General features: G+C 39.3%; 2 protein-coding genes across 3 annotated transcripts in view; one reads left to right on the top strand and one right to left on the bottom strand.

Moving 5' to 3' along the window:
* ube2o (ubiquitin-conjugating enzyme E2O) overlaps positions 1–12,328 on the bottom strand; it is a 48,775-nt gene extending 36,447 nt beyond the window's left edge. For both annotated transcript variants that reach the window (XM_042484754.1, XM_042484755.1), the window contains exon 1: positions 11,411–12,328. In XM_042484754.1, the coding sequence (XP_042340688.1) occupies positions 11,411–11,863 (453 nt within the window). In that variant the 5' untranslated portion in view covers positions 11,864–12,328. The remainder of the gene's footprint in view (positions 1–11,410) is intronic.
* Positions 12,329–14,436: 2,108 nt separating this feature from the next.
* Positions 14,437–17,315, top strand: aanat1 (arylalkylamine N-acetyltransferase 1). The gene is made up of 3 exons (XM_042484761.1): positions 14,437–14,584; positions 15,452–15,606; positions 16,662–17,315. The coding sequence occupies exons 1-3, from the start codon at positions 14,437–14,439 to the stop codon at positions 16,965–16,967; spliced, it is 609 nt and encodes a 202-aa protein (XP_042340695.1). The 3' UTR covers positions 16,968–17,315.
* The last annotated feature ends 941 nt before the right edge of the window (positions 17,316–18,256 follow it).

The raw sequence follows: 18,256 nt of genomic DNA, 5'->3' as shown, positions 1-18,256 counted from the left end.
ATCCAGAGCGTTGCATCTTCCAAAAGTCAAATGTGTTGGGGAATGTGGAACCACATATAACAATATATTTGAGCAAATAGCTTAATATTATTATATTGTGATGATATTGTAGGCTTGACTATTGGTGCTTTCACAAAATATATAAAAAAATACATTTTCTTATAAATAATCATCGATAATGGGGATAATAATGACTAAATTTGTAAAGGCAAATACAGCTAGAGCAGTCTGGTAAGTTTGGGCAATTACATCACTTCACCATAATACAGCCTTTAAAACCAGGAAAAGACATCACTTACAATATTACGAATATTACAAAATTAAGTCTCATATCACAATATCGACATATCCATACATTGTTCTTCCCTGGCTGTAATCTGACAAAATATTCAGCTTCAGTGCATATTTGTTGACTTTAGCGTGTTCAAAACAACATTTTCACCATACACAAAAGGAGGCACGGGGCGGTCTGGCAGCAATCTAATAGCACCAGATAACATTTATATAACCATAACAACAATATTCTATTCTTTGGCTCTAAGACTATTTTAGTGTGTATTGTTATATATTGTATTGTAACTGTATTGTTATATACTAGAATAAGGATTTTTGTTTTTAAAAATTTTTAATTAAATTTAAGACAATTATTTTTTAAAGATCATGTTTTTCTTATTCAAGCAGTTAAATTTAAGTAGTATAAATATGGCCCTGTGCTCCGGTAGGTTCACCATAGGAACATGTTTATTAGAGTTTATTACAGACCTGATTTGCCAGCAGGTAAGTGCAAGTGTAAAGTAAAAAGACACTGTTCAGTAGTAGGTTAAAAGACTTATCACATCAGAAATGTGGACTTTCGCAAAGAAGAGCTTGACTCATTTTGACAAAGAGAAATTAAAAGATGGATAAATTCTATTTATTATTATATTTAAAATGTCTGCGTTAAGTACAATCTCACAAAATCACAGTTAAGTCTATTTAAACACTCCTAAAGCCTATTACTTATAAAATTTGATTTTTAACATTTTAAGGTTTTTGTGAGGACCTGCAGACACCTTTTTTAGGGTGATGATGTCATAAAATGTGACAACAGGAGTGCAAAGCTTATTCAAAAACCACAATAGAAGCGTAGAATGCACAAAAATAAAAAGACCATTGGTAAAGCCCTTCTTATCCATATTGCACTTTTAGAAAAACTCCACGTCTCCAAGTACCAATAATGCTACCATTTGTATCTTAAAAGCATCACAACAGTAAGATGATTGTTTTCCAAGTGCTTTGTAATCTTGCAGCTGGCATCCTTTTGCATAAGAGTGAAAACACTGTCTGTGATCATGGACAGAGGATGGATGAGAGCTGAGGGAAACCTGTGTGGTAAAATGACTTGAATGTGATCGATCCCTTTCTATCCTGTAAGTCAGTGGGGGTGTGGCCAGACCTCTGTAGTTGGATGGATGAGGGCAGGGCAAGGCTGACAGATGGAAGTCATCCTGAAGTCATACAGCACCTGCACTGCTCTCCCTTTGTTCACCCCCTGTGTCTTACTGGATTTTTCAGTCATTTATCATCAGACAACCTTTAAAATCGACTGCTTTTTTAAACTGCTTTACAAACAATTTGCAGTATAGGAAGATCACTTCACTGTTACAAGATCACAATTATGTTGAATGGTATTATTTCACACAGAGATATCATCTAGCGTAAATACTATCCAAAAGTACCATGCTAAGGTTACAGGACGGAGGGCAGGGGTCACACAACAATGCATGTAACCCTTCTGCTACTTAAGATTTCAACAAACCTGCCACAGACATTTAATGTCTATTCTTTGGCTTTGCACACATGCATGTTAGGGTTGGGTATTGGTACTCAATACTTTTAAGGTATCAACTGAAATAACATACATAATACACATAGATACATATATCAATCAGAAATCTGCAGATTCCGATATTTCACTTTAAGGTCAATATCAGCTGATACCGATGGCATGCCTATGTTATCATGCATTCCCAGCTACAACCCATACAGCCTGTGCTGAGGTGAAGTTGACTGCAGTGTATTTGATGGATCTCGCAGTATAGCGGGCCGGGGTGCCACTACACCTTTCAAAAGTTATGTGACTGACTGACTGTGGTTGCTGTTACAGTCTGCCTTGCTGAGCAGGTGGTGTCTCTAAAAAACAAAACCAAAGACTGTCAGCTCAATAACAGATAAAAGCAATAAAACCCCAGGAGTCTCCCTGTTCACTTCATAAAGCATTAAACTCAGTGGTTTTTATTATCTAATATATTTTATACTCTGCTTTAAAAAAAAAAACATTTGTGCAACCAACTAAAATCAACTGTCTGTGACTTCATTTGTCAGTTGCAACTGAATGATTACAGTATAAAATATAAAACAAAATGTTAATGCTTCTTTTCAAATGTAACCCACAACCAGCCGAGTAGGACTTAATAAACAAAAATCACTGCAATCTGATGGTGGCTGCATTCAGGAAAGGGGACTGCAATGTAGTGCTGCCAACTCGAGGGCATTGAAATAGTTTTGCTGCTCTGCCTCAGACGGCACCAGAGGAGGCTGGGAGTAAAAAATGGGTCAGAGAGCAGAAGGTGGGACCATAACCATCTCAAGGACTAAAAGTCTGCACATTACCATAACAGCCATCTGGTACCAAACTGTCTGCCTGTCCCATTACGACCTTCCCAGCCAAGATTTTTTATTCATTTTATTTTCTCCTTGTAGTTCTGAGACCCAGGTTACAGTTTTATTGATATTCAGCTTTCCCTACATCGTTTCCATCCACTTTACACTTATTTTCACCCACTTCCTCACTTTTTCTTCCTATTCACCATCACCATATCTCTCTGTAGTACAGTCAGCAGCAGCAGTCAGTCATCATTATTATCACACCAGCCTCCTCCTCCTCCCCCTCCGCCTGCTCCACCCCCGCAGACACAAATGCTGCTGCTTCCAGGGCGGAGCCTGTAGTCGCAGTTCACCTCGACCCCTTCTGTCCTGACAGCAACCTTCTCAGCAGAGGTTTGCTGCGTCACCTCACATACATACCAGGAGATAGCTTACAATACTTCCTGGGGTCTCAGCACTGCAGTGATGAGTGCTTCAAGTTATTGCATAAATGATCGATTCAAGGACACCTCAGATGCCCGCTGCACTGCCATTTCCTCTGTGCATACTACTGCTCGCTACCTGCTGCAGTGCACTTCTGTCCTTGGATGGAAATTCCAAGGTTGCGCTGCAGCAACAGGGCTGTGTGTGTTTGCTCATGCTGAAAGCAGGCGGTGAAGTAAGAGTTTCTCTTAAAACCACTGTTTTACTATTTATTTTTAAACATTACACTGTCAGTAATATTAGGAACAATGATAACCACCTGGGGGGGAAATCACTGAAAATGAACCTTAAGCATCAAAATCTTCTGGGGAAAAAATATATAATTGGGTGCCATGGTAACCCAAGTACAGAAAATCCTTCACTACACAGGCTGCATGTTAAAGAAGTCTTACCTCTCACTACCTACACAGAAGCACACAGCACAAACACATCAAGCCACAATGTCAAGATCCAGCTCATCGGCACCTCAAAGCTCGGCCAGCTGACAGATTTTTCAAATCGATGATGAAAATGTTAGAGACCCCACACATAACAACAGGTAATGACAAATTTAACAGATATATGCCGATAGAGTGTGGAGAGCGATGATTTCACACACACACACACACACACACACACACACACACACCCACACACACACACACACCATCCACAAACAGAGTCCCAATTCCCAAACCAGAAATCCTGTACATCAAATGAGATTTTACAGTGAACAAACATGGCAAACAACAGGTAGGAAGAACTAGCACTTAGTTTTTGTACACTTTTTGTGGGAAAGTAAGAAAGAAAAAATAATTAGAGTATGAATAAAGTCAAGGAGACATCGTGAACATAGACTGTGTATGTTACATGAGAGCTGGAAGTGAGTAAATATGAGTTGTAACCTATTTGATATTGCATTAAAACTAAGGATGAGAGAGTACACCATTATCTGCATCTGTTCGACCAACTTTATTATTGGTATCTGTATCTGTAACAGGGGCGGGGTTTAAATTGGAAGTGAGTGGGACTTCCACTGGAAATGGGCGGGGTGTAACCACAAGTTGTTTTTTTAACCCTAAAATTAATATGGGTTGATCAGATGTTGTTATTTATGAGAAAACTATTTACAAAGTGATCTCAGAATTGAGCTTCGTCTTATTTTTTATTACAAGAGTAAGAGATTGTACACAGCAACCCAAATTAGGATTTTTTTCCTCCATTTTAATTTTTATTTATTTCATAAGTACAGATATCAACCATTTTTACTCAAAATCAGATGAGACTCGTAAAAAGTACGTTATTCCTAAGGGATAGTTGTTTCATCCTGGTATTCAGCTCAACCCTAAAGCCGCAGGTGATCTTTAGGGTTCCCTCCACACAACAGGATATTTTTACGAGGCAACGCTTCAGCGTAAAAGACCAACAAGATCATCCTCAGGAAGATCTTGTAGAGTTTAACAGTGTGCAACCTTTTTTCTATTTTTATATAGTAAGAACCATCAAAAAAAATTAGGGCTTTGCCAACAATTTTTGACAGAGGGGAATCATGCCCATAATCATCCCAGTTCCTGTGTGCTGTGTGCCAGGCATTAGCTATTAAATGTCACACCATGTCGTGTGAAATTTCTGCACTCATTTGATTTGTTTATCTGTTCTTAAATTATGGATTTATCTGCAAGAAAGCCAAATCTAGTACACTGCGGGTATTCATGTCTTCACTCTCTTCTAAGTAGTACAGGGTGTAAACTGGGGTCAATTCGGACTTGACAACAGTAACAGGCCTTCCAGCAACCTGCAGCTGCTTTAAGGTCTTTGAGGAAAACAATCATCTTAATCCTCAGTCAAAGTACTGAATTGCTGATAAAGCACAGACAGTGTCCTTGTCCTTACAGGATTATGAATCTATTACTGTACCTTCCTATTAAAAACTCAAATGAGGTTCAGATGCAATGAGCATCTGGTCTTGTGTGCCTTTGCAGCACAAGGTTAAGGTGAATCGTCGTTAAATCACTTGAGGCGACAGTTAAACTGTGAGCAAGAAGTGGGAAAACGATGACTGCACCACCCAATGTCAGACAGTAATGCGATAACCTCTAAGTATACCACGGTGAGAAACAGAAAAAGGGAATAACATTGTCTGCAGGCAATGAAAATAAGTCAGCCATGTTCCTGAGTGACTCGCAGTGAAACTGCAAGCAGTGCAGCTGACAACAGCTGAGGTGTTCCCGTTCATACCTGCTCTGAGATACAGATCTGAGCCCCATCGCCTCCTCTGGAGATGTAGTTATTAAGATTTCATAGGGTGCAACCAATGTGATGTGTTGGAGTGCAGTAGTGAGCTGCAGACTTGTTCCCATTTCTCGGCTACTGGTGGAACTTGAGCCTATCACACTTTCGAGGCTGCTAATACAAGCTCGTCTGAGAGCCAGTGGCTGAGTGCCTCAGGAAGCTAGGTTTATTTTTTAAAAGTACTTTTTGTGAAAATTTGATCATCTGAGTAGTTTTTTTTTCAGTTACTACAATTCACTGAAAGTACAGTGTTGTGTACATGTGTGGGTTTGTGTAACGGCAAAAAACGTACAAAGAACTACAGAATTAGATGTCCTTTCCCTCGTGGCAGTGTATGTTCATGGTGGTGAGTCACAGAGCTGTAAGTAAGCAGAGCGTTTTTTCATAAGCTATAATATGTTGAGCACAGATGTTGGTGTGAGCATGACAAGTGCAAGTACAAGTACACTTAACGTATAATATGCTAGCAACATGGTATGGTACTTAACTTGGTACTTTTAAGGAAACTGAATGAATTATGTCAGTGGTTAAAAAATTACAACATCCGTCCTAGGGATGCATGATACTGGATTTTTGGCCGATATCCAATATTGTGATATATAACAACTCATTTGGCCGATAATCAATACAGATATCGATACATCCACTTTTCTGCCCACCTGATTTAAATGATCATCAAGTCTCTCCTGTAGTGGAATTAGCATCATATTATGCATACTCTTATCGAGATGGCAGATAGCAGACAGAGACAGGAAATACAATGCTTTTCAGTGTATGTAACATTCATTCAATGTGCAAAATAAGAAAAATATTTCAGTTTAGAGGTAATGTTTTGTACATGCTAGCTTTGTCAGTTGAAGAAATATATGTATCGGTTTGTGATATCGGCAGAAATCAGCATGTTGGTCTATTCTGATATTTCATATTAAAGCCAATATCTGCTGAAACCAATGACGTGTCAATATTATCATGCATGCCAGACCCATACCAACACCAGCGCCCTCTGAGGGCGTACAGATACCAACAGAGAACTTTATCTGCTATTGTTTATTTTCGACTTCATTTAATACTTATGTCAATGGAAGCATTCAGCTGTCTAAAATGCCACCATGTGCCGCAGTCATGTAGTAAAGCCATACTTCTGAACATTTTGGTGGAATCTCAGTATACTGAACTGCCAAACCGACAGATACAGCACGCTTGACTTCACCACACCACAGACTGTGTGTGCTGTAGCTGCTGCAGTGGTGGTTCAATCACACGTCGCATTAGATCTGTGTACAAAAATAATCAAATAAGGGCATCTTTTGACCAGAGAGGAGAGTACTGGGTTTATTTCACTCAATACCTTAATGGTATAGAGTAACAATACCCAGCCTTAGACACTAGTACTGATACATTTTAAAATCAATCAGTGCCATATTTTGGTAACTGAGAGCCTATCTGGGTGCAGTGTTGGGTTCAGAAAAGAGGCAAAAGTGCCGGGAAGTCTGATTTATTTTTTTTTTCTATTCTGTTTCAGAAATAACCAAGTATTACTGCTGCTTGTGACTGTGTTCATTAAATAACATACTTATTAAGCATAAACAGAAAGCGAAAGACGAGCAGACCCCACGCAAGCAGACAGACAGAAGATTAACACTACGTGTGATTAGAAAAGAGCTAAGAAGCAGAATAGTTGACTGGTGTGAAGCAGTTAAATACTGAGGAGTTGGTTCAAATGTTAACGGTTACTAACCCCAGATAGCGATTATTAATGTATATTGTTGTGAGTGTCGATGTGAGTGTCTTCAAAAAATAAGAGCAAAGTCAATGTGATGGCAGGTACTCAGAATGGCCACTGCTGGCATTCACTTTAGTAAAAATGTTTTCAAAACCCAACAATGAGCTACACATGTCCTGAAAATAGCAACGCATTATGGGAATGATTATTCTCTTAGTTCACCAAAGCATCAATTTATTTGTTTCCACATGAAATTACTTCTGTATAAGTAGCTGCTCATTTAGCAACATTTTCAATTAAGTGTCCCAAACTGAAAAGTCATGAAATGTTACATTATAGCTTTTTTACAACACACTCTGCAGAGATTCAACACAAGACAGCGGCACAAAAGGCCGCACTGCCTTTCGTGCCGCTGTCTCCTCTATCTCCAGAAGGGTGTGTCTTGTGTTTGTGTTTTTAGGGACTCTGCAAGATGCTGATAAACTTCCCTGTCAGCCACAGTTGGTCACACATCTTTGGAATTAGCTCGCCAAGAAAATCAAACCAGAGTATCATACATGCAGACAAATCTTCATTAAGCTCATCTGTTTATTCTTGTAGCACTTTTAGGAAATCTTGTGCACAATGCAGGTTGCTATGAACTATAAAGGCAATTTTGGACATGTGTATGTTCACAGATCCTTCTGGTGCAATAAGGACATACAGAAAAATTATTTAATAAGGTCAACGTTACAAGCAAAGGTGAAATTTTAAACTCAGAGTGGCTTAATTACCGTGCAAGAAAACATTAGACAACTGATCTTGTATCATTTCTAATTTGCACCTAATGGATGCAGCTATGCTCCGACTATCAAAATCCTACTTTTGCTGTGAAAATGCTGTTTTTATTGACCTCGGGAGAAACCCTGACAGATTTTAAGCAGCAGTTTTTCCCTCCACTGATTGCTCCTGTGAGAAAACCTTTTAGCGGGAAGTGCCGCCTGCAGAATAAATATAAGTCAAATTTTTGTAGAAATATCATCTTAAAGATATGCAACTTTGCATATTGCAGGAAGCAATCATGAATTATTGATTTGAATCTTCACCACGCTCTCAGGATATATGCAACCAGGACGGAGCCTGCTGAGACAAGGCATGTGGAACACGCTGATAAGCAAGCGAGAAATCACACACTCCACAACACACCTAAAACAACAACACTACAAAATGAAATCCTTACATGCGCACACTGGCACACGCTAGATCATTTGGGGACGCTGGCTAATAATGACACAGCATTAACAGCCCGCGAGGTGTGTAAACATCGGCGTCATTGTTGAACGTAGCTATTGTTGTGACAGAAGTTGAATGACACTCAGACCAGAACATTTAGCAGGAAACACAAAGCAAGGTGACAGTGGGACCTAAAAGAGGTTTCTTCTGGTCTCATCCTGTGTCTCTAACACAAGCTTGTTTGAGCTTTTTCCAGACCAGGCCTCATTTAAACCCTGTGAGCCCTTTCCACAAAGCCCAGGAGAAATCTAGAGAAGCCCTGGAGAATACAGACGACAGCAGATTCCCCATTTCTTCGCCAACTACGATTTCATTCAAATATGACTCCGAGCGTGGCGTTCAATGAAACATCAATGGATAATAGATGTTCACTAAACTGTGTCCCTAAGTGGAGCAAGACAATGGTGTCTTTCACCAGCAATCGCTCTGTTGTCACTGCCTTAATGAGTGATGCCTGTCATGTTTGATGATAAATAAGTCAAAGTTGACCGGCTGATCCAAAAAGTAGGTTCACTGAGCTAATGAATGTGTCTTTTCAAGTGTTTATTGTCATATGCACAGTATGGAAACATGTTTCCCTGTAAAATGAAATTCTTACTTTGCTGTCCACAGAATGCCTAAAAAACGTTTAGCAAATATAAAAGAAATATGAAATAGAAATTTAAAAATTTACAATAGAAGAAATTTAGAACAACAACAATGCTACTAAATGTTCTTCTTAAAAGCAGGCTTTGACTATTGCTGTGTGCGCAGGGCAGCTAATCAAACCATCGACTGCAACTGGTCTGGAAAACTGGCCGAAAATGCACTGGTTCCAGCTTCTTAGGTGGGACTTTTTACTGATTTCATTAGTCCCTATTACAATAAAATTAATACATTTAGATTTTGGATTTTTGGCTGGAGGTTGGCTTTGGTATATTTTGACATAAAAAGGAGGCAGACTAATTAATAAAATTATTTGTTGCAGCCCCTCAGAATGAATAAGTGATGTAGATTACTGTGGGACTGCAGCTAATATTTCAAATTGAATCTTCAAGTTAGGGCTGGGCAATATGGGCATTATATCAATATCGCGATATGAGACTAGATATTGTCTTAGATTTTGGATATCTTAAGTGATGTCTGTTCCTGGTTTTAACAGCTGCATTACAGTAAAGTGATGTAATTTCCTTAACTTACCAGAGTGTTCTAGCTGTGCTATTGTTTGCCTTTATCCACTTGGTCCATATATCCAGGGCACTGATAGTTATTTATCAATAATGGCATGATGTAAATATATTGTAAAAGTACAAAACTGGAGCCTGACCAATGTATTGGTTGGCCGATAAAATCAGCTGATATTGGCAGATATATCGGGATACAGTCCAATAGCCATATGAATATTTATTTTTACAGAACATATAGCAGAAAAGATGTTCAGGATAGTTCTAATTATTAAATCCCAAATAAAGTGCACTGTTTTAGTGCACTGATGTCATTTTTTTACAGTTTAGTTTTTTGTTAAACTATAAAGTTTCCTGCCTTCATTAGCTATCTTTGTCACCTTTGTTTAATACGCATTTTTGAGGGATAACTGCAAAGAAATTTGTGTTTTTGTACTGTATAACATATATATAGTATTGGCCAACACATCAATATCGGAATTTTTTACTCCCCAATACCGGTATCGGCACAGGCCCAAAAAATCCAGTTTTGGTCAGGTTCTACTGATAAACAAACCTTATTATATCGTTGCATTATTGTATTGAGACATTTGGTCAGAAATAGTGTGATATTTGATTTTCTCCATATTGCCCAGCCCTACTTCAAGTGTCTTATTTCATCTGAACAAAAAGCCCAAAATCCAAACAATTTCAGTTTATAACAACAGAGAAAAGAAGCTAATTCTCACAGTTGATGAGATGAAACTAGGGTTGCAGGTATACCAGGTTTAAGGTTTACTGTGATATGAAAGTTTATGTATATCATACAGTGTAAATCTGCTCAACCACAATATTATATATAGACATAAATATTTTTAAAAAGCAAATGAACAGAGAATTTCACCTTTACTTTAGGTCCTCTCAAAAGGGAGACTTTCCAAACATACTTCAATGAAAACACTTGTTTCAAGTTTCAATTATATTAATAAAATGTTTGTTCAACCACTGCTAATGTTTCCATTTTCATTCCTTTGAGGGTCATTCTGACTGATAATTATAATAACAATTCTGTAATACCCTGAATATTTTCCAAGATGGTTATCATACAGATATAAATGAAACCAACAAATGTTGTCAGTATTACTTGAAAAATTACAACACAGAGATTAAAATATTCTAAAATAGTTGCCTTTTTGGCTGATCAATTAACTAAATGTTTCAGCTCAGATGCTGGCAGGACTGATTCAACTGTAAACCTGTAAACATCACTGATAAAACTGAGAAGATACCACAAGTTAACAGTGAATCCGGTGAGAGCTTCTCTGTGTCTGCAGCTGCCACTGAAAGCAGCAGGTCAGACGGGCCTGAGGTAGGATGCTGTGGTATTTGAGATGAGGAACTAAGACATTCAGTAAATAACAAGGGTTGTTGTATCAAACAGGCTTTAGTGTTTGACAGTGTTTGGTCTCAGGCCAAGGCACACCCAGCTGAGGAACTACACGGTGAGCTAATCAATAGGTGTAAGGTTCCTAACAGGGTCCTGCACCTGCCAAAACCTGTAGTTAGACTCGCAGACAGGGAGCCGCTACCTGTGGTCTGGATGCAGCCCTGTTCAGCCCGCCAGCACCACCTCACTGACATGAGGCTACGAGCTAAACTGCTAACTAGCATGTGTGCTTGAATGCTAGCCAGCTAGCGAGCTAGGTTACGCGTTTTAGGCAGATGGATTAAGTGAACCTTATCCCTGAGAGGCTGGCAAGTCGACTCGTCTCTTCCCAAAACCACAACAGGCGGTTAAAAACACTGCATGTCAGACTGAGGGAATAACCGAGTGTCGGTGTATACAGTGAACACATTAGCTGCTGTGTGGTACCTTTGTCTCCCTGATGTCCTGCTTTCCTCCTTCAGGGTACCACTGGACGCGGACAAATCCCCTACAGAGAGGCCGACTCGGGGTGTCCACAGCGCTCTCAGTGTCCGAACCACACGGGACTCGTCCTCCTCCTCCTCCTCCGCCGCCACCTCCTCCGCCTCCACCTCCGCCGCCGCCTCTTCCTCCGCCATCGTCGAGGTCCGAGTCTGAGTTAAAATCCTCCTCGCCGTGGATCATCCGTACCAGGCCAAACCGGACTGAGCCGCGATACCGCCCGGAGACCAGGTCGTGGGAGAAGAGTAGTCGCTGGGAGCCGTCCGCCGTTGGGGACAGAGCCATGGATGGAGGCTCCGAGCCCGGGCTGGCCGCGGGAGAGAGGCCCGGGGTCGGGGATGCTGTCGCTTCTGCTGCGTCCGTTGTGGCCGCCGCATCCGATGCTACGGGCTCCGCCATCGCTGCTGTTGTCAGGGAGTGATGCTGGAGCGCGAGGATGACGGTTGATGAAAAAAACTGTAACCTGGAAGCAGCGGAGTGCACGTGTTTACGTCGTTACGTAGAGATACGTATCTAGTGCAGGGAGGGCGCGTCATCACGCAGTACCCGCTCTTATCACTGAGCGGCAGTGTGAGCCATAATCTGTGATACACTGCTTCAAGCTTTTTAAAATTCCTAATATAAATTGATTTTTTTTTACTACAGTCTCACTCATATATGGATTGTTTCGACTAACCACAAACAAAAAGTGTATATTTTGGTGTATTTATTTGCGCGTTTGGATACCACGAAAAAAACAGAAAGGGGATGTAAAAGTTTCCATGTGCACAATTGACTTTTCTACAACCTCACCCTAAGAAAACAATATACTATATACAAAAATTTAACAAAATAAAGATGGTGCAAAGAAATATATCAATAAAAATACACCCAATCATAACTACTGAAAATAAATAGACATAACATCAAATAGGCCTAGATCAGTACTAACACAGCAGCCTATTTCAGCCTATTTATTGTATTTTGCTTAAAACTTTTTTACTGTTCTTTATTGAATTATTACAAGATTAAACCTACAATTACACATGGAGGATGGTGAGGGAAATAAAATTATCTACATGCATGAAAGCAATGTCTTACTTTAAGATGAACATTCAAGACAGTTTGTTTACTCTAACACTTCTAACACAACTTTAAACTTTAAAACAACTTTAAAACAAAAGAGCTGTCGAATACAGGAGACATCAAAAGCTATTCAATACAGGAGACATCAAAAGCTATTCAATACAGGAGACATCAAAAGCTATTCAAAGTTTCTGTTTATAGGCTGCTGTTTTGAGGAAATACATTCTCTTTATTTAGGACACTTCCCACATCAAGTCATATCTTCATTCATATTCAAAATAAAAGATGTTTGTACACTGTTTATTAGGGGTCGACATATTATCAGCTGATTATTGGGTTGGATATTTGGCATTTTGCTGATAATCTGTATCTGCATTTTATATTAATCATCACCAAATAAATTAATTAATTAAAAAGAGCAAAGAAAGCGTAAGCATGGGAGGAACTTTTACTTTGTAAAACCTGAGGGAGCTTTTAACTATTATTATTATTTTTTTTTTAAGTTTCACTTGACTTTATAAAAAGAAAATTTACTGGGAACTTGCTGTGTTTATGATATGAAAAGTTTCAGTTTTCATTAAACATTTGCTCAGGGTATTTTAAACAAAGTTTTGTGTTGGAGTTTGTTATATTCATATTGGTTATGGGTCTAATTAACTAGTATACTTAGAATCGGTATCGGCCCTGAAAAAACAATATTGATCAAAATCATCAGGAAGGTGAAACTGGGCATCCTTGTGTAATTCCACAATTTATGTTCAGTGTCTGTGTATCTCTACATCCTCACTGTTGATTTAAGATAAATAAGACATAAATGTTTTATTTATCTTTAGAAATTGTAGAATGTACAGTAGACCTCAACACTGACAAAACATAATGAGCACTCAGGATTCAAGGAGAGCAACATGTTGGGAGTCCTGAGAAAGACCTTGATCCGAGGAATATTTGAAACCTTCTCAAATCTAAAAATATAAAAGACATCAGCAGGAAATGCTCCATGAAATTCAAGGTGAGTGTTTATCTGGAGATGGTTACACAGGCACAAGGTGTCCACCTGCTCTTGGTGTCATTTTGTGTTAACTGGACCATGTCTAAATACACAAAAAACATGACAAAATCATTAAATCATTGAGTTCAGCTGCCATTCTCTGATTAACAAAAGTTGGTTAGAACCCCCCACCCACCCAGACACAACAACAAATGCAGCTTCTTGAAATTCTCCACATAACAAGAAGTGACAAACAAACTTCTACACATCCTGTAATCCTCTTACAGATCTGGAAAATAAAGCGTGGAAAAAATCGTGAACTCGACTTAGCCTGCAGGTACAATGGAAAGTCTCCCTTAGAGGAATCACATGAAGAGTGGTATTAGTCCAGTCCTTATTAAGATGGCCCAGTTTGGTAACACCAGCAGAGGACATTAAGTGACACTGACATTAATGGTTAACCAATCAGAAAAGCTCCTGCCCGTCAAATACTAACTACTGTTTTCAGCTCTGTACCACAGGTGAACGACTTTATTGTCTGTTATACCTGGGGTTACTCTTGATAACAGTTTGGTAACGTCACATGCTGCTAGTGTGAGTCCTCCAACACATGATCAGTAAAATCCAAATCTGGTCTGATGGTGCCACGACGAGGTTAACTCCCAACGCATAAATAACCCTCCTGACCCCGACTAAACATGTTTATTGTTAAACTTGGGAATTGGTTATCCAGCTGACTTCAGGATTATAAACCAACCACCACTGCGCACCGAGGGTATAAGTACCAGAGGCACGCCGCTCTCTGCTCAGTCTTTACGCGCAGCCCTGTTACGCACGGATCAGGCTTTCAGACGAGCAGTTACTCGCAAGTCAGACAGTATCCTTCGTTTTACTTAAGCTTTTTGAATAAAAAAGAAAAATGTCGGTCGTGAGCGCAGTACCATTCATGAGGCCGCTCCACATGCGCTCCCCGGGGCCGCGGGGCCGCCGCCACACGCTGCCGGCCAGCGAGTTCCGCTCCCTGAGCCCGGAGGATGCCATCAGCGTGTTTGAGATTGAGAGAGAAGGTAAGCAGACTCTTTGCTGACTTACATCATTTATTTAAGCGGTTTTATAAACTTCAGGACAGTCTTTTCCGGCACAGTTACGCACACAGAAACTATTTAGGTTTCTTTTCAACATTAGGGGGCCCATATGAAGTCGGGGGATGTTGGGGTCCTCCCCCAGGAAATTTTAAGCACCCAACACTTTTTCATGCATTATTTGGCACTTATTTGTGCCTCAGTTTTTTTTTAAAAATAACCCATTTGTTTTAACTTTAAAAAAGTTAGTGTCTGTATTGCTTTAAAATTTTCAGGTGGCTAAATAAGAGAAGACAAGTTGAGGTAGTTTTTTAATGGTTAAACGTGTTGTCTTTAATTCAGTCAATTTAAAAATCTTAGGCAGCCCGGACAGTAATCTTAAAAAGTCAAAACAAATAAATTATTTTTACAGTGAATACACAGTCTAAATGTCTTTATTTATGTAAACACAAAATTGAGGAGCCAGGTGATTTCAAATATTAAAAATGCTTTCAGCCCTGTGTTGCTTTTACCATTTTCATTTAATGTTTTGTTTTCCCTGCTGAGACAACACACACATATTGACATTGTTTTTGGGGGGGGTGATATTGTAATTACAACCTTGGAAAACAGAGACACATTGATCAAAAAAAGGCCTTATGTTTTAATACAAATTATATTTTAAGAAAATAGTAACTTTCTTTTTTTTCTACAAAATTAAGTTGTCATGGTGATAGACTATATGAGTACAGGTGCCTTTAACCTATATAACTTCAATGATTGTGAGCCAGTATATCTTTTCATCACATCTTGATATAAGGTAGTCAGGAGGGAACGTACCCATAATGCCTAATTTTCTTCTTCTCCACAAAGCCTTCATCTCAGTGTCCGGTGAGTGTCCTCTCTACCTGGACGAAGTGCGTCACTTCCTCACTCTGTGCCCTGAGCTGTCTCTTGGCTGGTTCGAGGAGGGACGTCTGGTGGCTTTCATCATTGGCTCACTGTGGGACCAGGAGAGGCTTACCACGGTAAGACAGAGCGCACGACACCTGGACAGTTATTTACTTCAGACTGACTGGCAAGGAAGATGCAAGACGGGGTTCAGAACAGATTAACAGAGGAGATTCTGACAGATTTAAGGGCATATGTGTGGTATAAATGTCTTTGGGAATTCAGTGGGCGAGGAGAAATGCTCCAAAGATCCACCTTAAGCACACTAGAAATATTCAGATGCGTGGGAGTAAGCTTCAGCATTACGGCCTTAAAGTCAAATTGAAGAGAGATCCAGAACTACCAGGAAACTGTAATAGACTTTTAAAAAAATCCTACTGTTTTGAAATGATTTAAAAGATTCAAAAGCTAATTTCTCACATGCTGTGACATACAGGATGTCTGTAAAGAATAACAAAAAAATGTTAAACACTAAGAGTCAGATATAAAAAAAAAAGTTAATATAAAACTTTAAAAATACATGAAATTACACTTTAAAATGCGGCAAAATTTCTCTTCATCTAAATATCACAATTGTTAGGCAAACTGAACAATAAAATTTTGTATTACAGGGTAGTGCAAAGGATTCGTAGAAAACAATGTGCTAACAGGGCTTAGGATATACAGAGGTCAGAGGTCACAGTGTGTCAAATTAAAATTTGACACGACCTACACCTTTTTAAATGTTTAAGCCAGATATTTTTAGGCATCTATGAAGCTCTAAAGATATGTGTGTCAACTTTATTTCCCTTATTTTTACATATGTGACTCTAGAGGCAAGAAGCAAAAACACTCAGTAGCAGTAATCAGAGCTTAAAATTGAGTGAAAACTGAGTGTTTTTATACTTTCACATTACTTTTACTACACCTATACCTGCTTTACAATAAAAAAAGTACATACATTTGAGTTTAACAATTTGGGACCTTTAAGACTGAGTTACCGGTCTCCAAAATAGCAGAGAAATTTGGACTCAAGGTGGGCTTTTTTGTCATTTGTCCCCTTGGCATCAAATATTTACAGGTTTCTATAAACTATATAGACTATAAACTAACTATAAAGCCGTTACACCTCTCCCTTCTCTCCGTTTCCCAGGATGCCCTCACTCTACATAAGCCCCATGGCACCACCGTCCACATCCACGTCCTTGCTGTACACCGGACCTTCCGCCAGCAGGGCAAAGGCTCCATCCTGATGTGGCGCTACCTGCAGTACCTCCGCTGCCTCCCCTACGTCCGCCGCGCCGTGCTCATGTGCGAAGACTTCCTGGTACCCTTCTACCGGAAGTCTGGTTTCAAGGTGCAGGGCCCTAGTGAGATCACAGTGGGGCCCCTTGCCTTTATTGAGATGATGTACCCAGTCAGGGGCCACGCCTTCATGCGTCGTAACAGTGGTTGTTGAGGACAAGAGGACTTAATGTGGATTCTCCCTGGAAATCAGCAGTGGTGGGACTACTCCCCTGATGGAAACATAATCAAGGGAACGTCTGAGCAGCTTTGCTGTACGTGATCGCCCAGCGCAGCATTTGTGATCGTCATCTGACTTGTTCAGCAGGCGGTGAGGTGTGTTCTGACTGTGAGTCTGCAGACAGCCGAGAACAAAGAGCTGCTGTCCAGCTGCCAACAGCTTTTTGGAAAAGTGGTGGGAAGTTACAAGTACATTAACCTGTAGTTCAATGTGAGTAGAAAAAAATCATTAGACCAAAGTCCTGGAAGAATGTAAGCACTTAATTTAAATCTTCTTTTTGTATAAAACAATTTTATTTTTATTTTGAAAAAATGTATCATTGTAATTCAAAAAAACAAAGACGGCCTTCTCCGCCCCCCCCCCCCCCCCTTTTTTTTTTTAAATTCTTATTCCACCAATTTAACATGATTTTTGACTCTCTAGGAAGCCAAAAAGGACATTGTTTTAGTCAATAAATGCAGTATCTGTCCATTATTAATGCATACTAACCCATTCAATTTTGTATAAACAGTATGCCTTTCAAAGCAGAATTAGAAGATTATTGTTTGTGATATTTTGTGTAACTCTATGACAGTACTACTCCTAAGTAATATACCAAAGTAAACAGCTAACACTTACTATGACATAATACAAAGGGAGGGATATCAGCAATAAAACGACAACAAATTAGCGTATTAACTTGAACATGTTACTTGTATTAAGATGTTAGTGGTCCTGTCTCAATCAGTGACTGACGTACACATAAAGTTACCCATACAATAAATATATTTAGTATAGTATAAAGGTAGAGCAGTATAAAATACTTGCCTTGTAAATATTTCTTAAATATGTGCGCTTTCAAAATGTCTCCCTGATAGTCTCCTCTTGCCTTCTCCTCGTAGACAATCACCATCTCTGCCTCTCCAAGTCTTGAATCAAGGCAAATGTGTTTTGTTTTATTTTTTACTTTTTTTTCTTCAAATAATAAAGGTTTTGTTTTCCAGCATGTCTACTTGTTGTCGTACTGCTAATTTCATTTAGCAGCTGTTCTAGGGCTTACCATCATATCACATGATCATCAACAGATAAGAGTTCAGCTAGTCGTCATTAAATGTTGATGTTCACATTTTGAGTATTTTAAAGGATGAATATACAACATTCACAACATTAATATAGCAGCAAACAACTAGCTGCTATGTAAAGATGTAGTGGAGTAATGGTGTCCTGAGAGCAGGAAAAAATCA

The sequence above is a fragment of the Plectropomus leopardus genome, chromosome 4 (genome assembly GCF_008729295.1).
Source record: "Plectropomus leopardus isolate mb chromosome 4, YSFRI_Pleo_2.0, whole genome shotgun sequence".
NCBI classification, from domain to species: domain Eukaryota; kingdom Metazoa; phylum Chordata; class Actinopteri; order Perciformes; family Serranidae; genus Plectropomus; species Plectropomus leopardus.
This window is presented reverse-complemented; position numbering and strand designations above follow the sequence as displayed.

Coding starts and splice junctions, on each gene's coding strand:
- aanat1 (XM_042484761.1), top strand. CDS start 14,437: ATGTCGGTCGTGAGCGCAGTACCATTCATGAGGCCGCTCCACATGCGC. Junction 14,585..15,451: donor GTTTGAGATTGAGAGAGAAG/GTAAGCAGACTC, acceptor TTCTCCACAAAG/CCTTCATCTCAGTGTCCGGT. Junction 15,607..16,661: donor ACCAGGAGAGGCTTACCACG/GTAAGACAGAGC, acceptor TCCGTTTCCCAG/GATGCCCTCACTCTACATAA.